The 6,765-nt window shown below is 37.2% G+C and overlaps 1 protein-coding gene across 4 annotated transcripts in view; it reads right to left on the bottom strand.

The window, feature by feature from the left end:
- Positions 1 to 258: 258 nt before the first annotated feature.
- Positions 259 to 6,765, bottom strand: part of rbms3 (RNA binding motif, single stranded interacting protein) — a 1,382,426-nt gene continuing 1,375,919 nt past the window's right edge. For all 4 annotated transcript variants that reach the window (XM_087986936.1, XM_087986930.1, XM_087986932.1 and 1 more), the window contains exon 17: positions 259 to 6,011. In XM_087986936.1, coding sequence (XP_087843062.1) covers positions 6,005 to 6,011 — 7 coding nt within the window. In that variant the 3' untranslated portion in view covers positions 259 to 6,004. The remainder of the gene's footprint in view (positions 6,012 to 6,765) is intronic.

Raw genomic sequence — 6,765 nt, 5'->3', positions numbered from 1 at the left:
TGATCTACATAAATTTCCAGGAGCAAACAGATAATGAAAGATCTGCCAGGCAAAGTGATGCCTGGCATTTCTGTGGCACAACTGAAACACAACTTTAAAAAATTAACTTTCTTGATCTTATAGACATCTCTATGAGTTTCTTTTAATGAAGAGAACTGTACAAAATAAGGTCTTCATAAATTAAAAAAAAGTTTCATAATTTAATGACTAGTGAAACAGCCCTGGTCTAGGACCAGGTTACAGAGTTTCCCTGTGCAGGTTTGTAACAAATGACAAAAAAAAAGTATCAGACAGAAGGATTTTAACCCTCCAAGTTCTGGAGCTTTTCCTACATGATAAGGAGCAACCAAAAAAAACCACACATTAGCTGGATGTTGGTAATATTTTTTCTGTTTTGTTTGGCTTCATGTCCTTGGATTGTGGGATGGCAGCTCTGAAGCGAGGCATTACTGTCACTTGCCTCTGCAGGAAACATTTTTCCTATTAATTGACAGAGCCGACGTTTTATTTTATTTTCAAACTATTCGTGATTTGGGACACTATTTGCCATTTCATCACTGTCAAGATTCTTTCGGAAAGAATATAGAATACGCATCGGTTTCTCTTTAATTGATAGATAATTGAGAAATCGCCAAAATATTTGACAATGAATAGCCAAACAATGATCCATCATTTGTACTGCAGTTAAATAATGCCATTCATTTACTATATTCGAAATAGAGATATGCCACTCTGAATTTAAATTGAAAACACACGCCAGATTTTGTTGAAACTGTTATGCAGAAATGTCATCATTTTAAAAAAAATAGATTCTTTGAACTCGGAAGGTTAAATGCGTATTTTGGATTGATTTGTGTCTGACAAAATTTAATAAAAGACAGAAAAACATTTATTCTGTGAGGTTATAAATGATGAAAACCTTTGTGTCTGAACAAAGCAGCATAGATCTGAATTGATACACAGAGCAATCTCAATATCTGCACATAATAATGTTGCTTGGTTATCAACTGGTATGTCAATGTACCCTCCTGAAGGATTTCAAACTGGGACCTTCTCCAGTAATCTGATGCCACAGCATGACACTCAGTGTTGATATTACACCCACAATAGGAAGTGAATTTTTCACATCCCTGTTATTTACCACATTCTTTGTAAAAGAAACACGAGCCTTCTTGGGAGTCACTCATTTCTGTCAAACATGCCAAGTCAACTTTGAAATGCTTCAAAGGACTGACCCTGAGCCTGGGCAGAATCACGGAAGTCTGGCTTAAGGTTTTGCGAGCCAAAGGTCAAGCCCAAACCCGAGGCAATAGTTCTGTCAGTCAAATATTGTTCTCTGTGGTTTGAAAACCAACCATCGCTGGGCACTTCGGTTATTAACTAAAAGGCAACTTGGATGGGAGTTTCCCTTCAGAAATGTTAGTATTTTGCTACTTATAGCTTTCTGTGGATGTAACATTGACACTGCAACTGGAGGTTTGTTAGCAGAAAATGACCCCATGATAACACTGAATAGGAATTGCCAGAGCAAACAAAAAAATTAAAGCTAATTTGATGTGCATGTCTTGTGTGCAAATTGTTTAAAGCAATATAGTTTCTTATCAGCATTCCTCTTTGTGATTGTATTCTCTTTACATTGATGAAAAACAAGGATACCAATAATAATACAAACATCTCTATACTAATTAGATACAAATTCAGGGATAAGTGCTTTGACGTGCCTCAGAAAGGCAATAGTGTCTCTCTCGCATACACACATATACGCACACACTTTAAAATAAAATTTCATGATTGGTTAGCAGCACTGATATATCACACGTCCATATTTGGAAATTCAAACAAAAGTACCACTCTGGTTCACCAAACGCCAATGTAATTTTGTTAAAGGGAATTGCAAATCCTGCATCAATAAACACAGTACAGACCCGTCTAAACAGGCCACCCACAGAACTACACCTCAAGCATTGGCCTTGCTTCACAGGTATTGTCAGTTGAACAGAAGTAATGCATATATTAAGTATCTTAAATCTCGATATCAAAAAGGTGACCCCTCAACCCAGAACTGCACACCTTGAGACAATTAAGCTTGGTGGAACCATATCTATTATGGACCCATGTTTAAAGCGATTGGAAAGTAGATTGCCAAAACTCACTATCCAACAGAGATGAATTCTCACCTATTTCCTTGAGCTAAGTATATATTTGTCTTTTTAGAAGGAAATGGCACATTATTGTGATCCTCAGAGTGACTCGGTAAGGGGGTTTTAAAATTAGATCAATTGTACATTGCACTCATTTCATTTTCATTGGGTTACAACTCTGCCCTTGTCGATTTGATGAATGATAATATGATACGCTCTTGGATAATCACAGAAAAGAAAGCATTAACTCCCAGAAGCTCAACTTCTAATCTTTCATCTACAAAACAACATTTGTTTAGAAGTCCACAAGAATTGCGAAATGCACTATTCTGAGCCAGTATGTAATTTGGTTCTGTACGTTTCAGTGATGCAGTGTTGGATTCCAATATGTTCAGTCATCAGGGTTAGTATATCAGAAAACGGGAGAAGGAAGAATCAAATTCCTCTTGGGAAAATTTGAAGTGTATTCTTACATCTGCAAGAATTCTACGTGATTTCCATGTGAACAAAATTAAAAATCCTTGGCACACTATACGTTAATTTGTTTGAAGATATGAGGAGAAATTCACTTTGGCCTAAAGTAGTTCGCACGTCCTCAGGGTGAGCCAGAAGCTCAAGGCTCATTCAATATTGTACCTTAGACCTCTTCTAAATATTTACAGAAAGTTGCAGGAGCCCGTTGGGGCTCAATAGAGCCGGCAATAGTGACTTACAGGTAGATCCTGGTTTGTGGAAAGGGCTGCCAAACTAGAGGGGCGTTACTGTAGGCTGGTTGCAGCCCATAGAAATACTGTAGATTCACTGCCGTCATCAATCCCCTTTTAAAAGATCGTTGGTTATGCCACAGGTGAAATAATAAAAACTGAGCACAGTATGCTGGATGATGTTCTGCTTGGTATCTGACCAATTTTGGAGACAGGTTTCTTTAACTAGGCTTTTGGCACCCATTATATGTAACTGATCTAGTGCCAGTTTAAAGTGGTCACCAGGAAAGCCTTAATATTACCCCAAATCATTAGTGTTTGATTTAACCTTGCCATATTGAACCTCACTGAAAATAATGGGTAAAACAAGTTTGAATTGAATCCCCAGTCTTACTTGTACTGGTTAAATATTTCAGAATTATTAAAATAAACATACTTAACATTTACTTTCCAAATATCTTATTTATCTTACAAGAATTTGAAAAAAATACTAATTCAATTAAACAGGTGGCTTGTAATGTACAAGAAGAAAAAAAGGGCACAATTGAACAATCTGTAAAAAATTGGACTTTTTCAACTGACTTTTCTGATAAAATATTCTCTGGGTGTTCTGAAGAGTCTGAACTACAGCTCAAATTGTAGAGATTGAATTAGAAATATGATTGAAATCCATCTTGGATAGACTGACACAAAAAGATACAGTCCCTTGAATAATATTCCAGACCCATTGAGAGTGCTGGCACAAACATTGTGTTTTTAAAGAGGTGAATTGCTTGTTGGTCACGACAGGACATTTTTCTTTTGGTTATGTTCATTGGCTGGTATATCCTAAACCCCATTTCAAGTACATTAATTGCTTATGCCTAACTTAACCCTTGCCCTCCTGATTTTCTCCTCCTCATAATCCCTGATTGTCAGCAATATCTTTCGTTTCTCTAAATCAGAAGGGAAAGAGTTGTTTCTATATATTTTCTCACATTCAGAATGTTAATAATCACAAACAGCCTTTACCCAATATTGCTCCCTTACTTCTTTACCATAACATCCCATTGGGAACAAAGCCATGAAATGAATGGACTATCGACCGTACTACTAAATGACAGCAGCGGCATGTTGCAGTAGCAATAGTTACCTTTCAGAATGGGAAACACAACTCTGTATTTTGCACAATGTATTTATGTTGAGCTACAACACAAATATCAAAGACACAGAGATTTTTTTTCCACCACTAAAATGGTGTCACTTCTTGACTGGACTCCAAAATTGAGTCGATGATCTGCTTGATTTGACAGTACACATACTATCAATATAGCTCCAGCACAAAGTCATTCCTTTGACATACAAAGGAAGCATATTTTAATATCAGATTTTGACTTTAGTAGAGTATAAAAGTGGTTTGTCACTGGGGCAGTGGCTGTCCTACCTGCTACCATTGTGTGTAGGATCAATAAACAGAGTTTCTAAGCCTGGGCATGTAGCAACTATTTCTAGGCTGCTAATGTCCTGATATGTACCTGTACATCTCATCAATGTCCTGTGGAGGCAATCTGCACACAAGAAACGCTGGGCACATTAAAAAAAAGGAAGAAAAAAATTGAAGCTTTGCAAAATGCTGGATAACAGCTGCTCAGCACATTAGGAGATGGCATAGACTGAGGTAGATAAATGGGCTATCCAGATGCATAAAGTATGAAGGAAGACTGAGAAAGTAATAACTTTGCAAAGAGAACAAATAATGCACATTTACAAATACATGTTAAGGTCAAAGTTAGGACAGAAAAAAATTTGATATTTTACAGAATTAATCCTTCTTTCGATGTACATGGAATTTTCCCCTGTTACCAGTGCACCACCAATAAGTTTAGATAAACATTCTGACTGCGTATGAGTTATTAGAGAGTAACCAGTGGAAGAAAAGTTTAAAGAAAGTAAAGTAAGAACTGGTCCGGCCATGTAGGTCAAATAAAGATTTAAAAAACAACAGAAAAAATCTCTAGCTTCTTGACTGCTTTAGGGTGTCACTTCATCTTTGGTATAAAATAGGCCATCCTTAGGCTGCATTTGATCCACAACTATGAAAATTAAAGACTACAGAAATTGTCCACAATTTCTTCAATCTATTGCTTTTGCTTTGATTTCTTTTTAACCATAAGCTCCTATCTAACTAGTTCGCACCTTTTACTCTTTAGCTTGCATCTGCAAGGTGACAAGCAAAGCAGACTAAAAACATTTTAAGCTAATAAAAAAGATTGCAAATATAAAGCACTAATTCTGCTGCTAGCAATTATGCTTTGTAAATAAAACAATCTGCCTTAAGCGATAAACTGCATTTTGTACAATGCAGTCACTTTTTTTTTCAAATCGCAAAACGCTTCAGCCTTCTGCAAATTGTCAGTTTCCACTGCTTTAAGACAAAATTCATTAAAAGTCTCAGCAATTTTTTTAGATTTTGTCAGTTGTCCTTGTTCTTTATCAATAAAACCATGTTCTTCTGCAAAAGAAGACAAGCAACATTTTTTTTTGTTTTTTTTGTTTTAACCTGTACAGCTTATTAGCATTTTACCTCCCTATAAAGTTAAGCTTTTATCAAATTCTTGCACCAACCACTTGGTCCAAGCACATAATTTCAATCTAGAATTTCTAACGCAAGGTTGACAGCTGGCTTTGAGAGCCTGACGTCTTCAAAATTAAGGCAATTAAGAGTCAAGATAAATCTTAGCTAAACGTTTCTGAAAAACCTACAAATTAATAAAAGACATGAAAAAAAGAGTAGCTTAATATCAGAGGAAGACCATTAAACTTTCCTAAAACACTGCAGCTTCCTTCCTCTTCCAAACTTGTCAGTCTTACAGTTCTAAGTCTATCCGAACATACAAATCATTTATATTTTACCTGTTCATCTGAATGAAAAGTCAAAACAATCCCTTTTATGGGATTTTCTTTCTCTTTTAAAAATAAGCTTTTATAGCAAAATTAAACTGTCAGACTACATCACTGAACCATTTGCACAGCACATAAAAACACTTTTTTTTGTCAGGTAAGGTACGAAATAAAAAGCATTCATTCAACGCCTGTGCAAACTGGAAGCCACCTTCATGTTCACTGAAGTTTCCTGGTTCAAGGCAATTTTCAGCTCATGATTCCTGTTTTCAGTCCTGTTTACTGTCTGTGGAAATAAAACAGAAAAGAATGTCAGATAACATAAAGGCGTTCAGCAAAGAATTGAGTCCTGTTAAGTACACACTGAATTTATCACTGAATCTCTACAGTGCAGAAAGAGACCATTTGGTCCAGCAAGTCGGCATAGACACCCTGAAGGTTGTTACACCAAGACCCAGTCCATCTAGCCCATCCCCGCATTTAGCATAAATCCACCTCGCCTGCATATTCCTTGACCCTATGGGCAATTCAGCATAGCCAATCCACCTAACCTGCATATCTTTGGACTGTGGGAGGAAACCCATGTAGACATGGGGAGAACATGCAAACTTCACCCAGACAATCACCTGAGGCTAGAATCAAACCCAGGGCCCTGGCGCTGTGAGGCAGCAGTGCCAACCACGGAGTCGCCACAACACATTGTGCCTTATTCCAGCATGTAAAATTATTTTTGGGTGAGATTTTCTGAACTCAATAAGTGAAGTCGGGAAAAGTTTGCAGATGAGCCAGCTGTACAGTAGCATGGTGTGGGGGTAGTCTATATTCATCCCGCGTGCAGATTTTTAAAAGGGACAGAAAGGACCAGTGAACGAGTGTGAGTGCAAGCCAGTCCTCACTCCTGTTCTAACCTTGGGTCACCAAGCGTGACTGTGGTGCTCCCTCCACTGTCTAAACTAACTCAACTAATTCAATACAAACCAGCAAAACTAGAACCAATTTTATCCTGTATAACCACTCAATTGGTGGTTAATACACCACAG

This window comes from Chiloscyllium plagiosum, unplaced genomic scaffold, assembly GCF_037043375.1.
Source record: "Chiloscyllium plagiosum isolate Xiang-an unplaced genomic scaffold, Cpla_swu_hap1 HiC_scaffold_5, whole genome shotgun sequence".
Taxonomy (NCBI): Eukaryota; Metazoa; Chordata; class Chondrichthyes; order Orectolobiformes; family Hemiscylliidae; genus Chiloscyllium; species Chiloscyllium plagiosum.
This window is presented reverse-complemented; position numbering and strand designations above follow the sequence as displayed.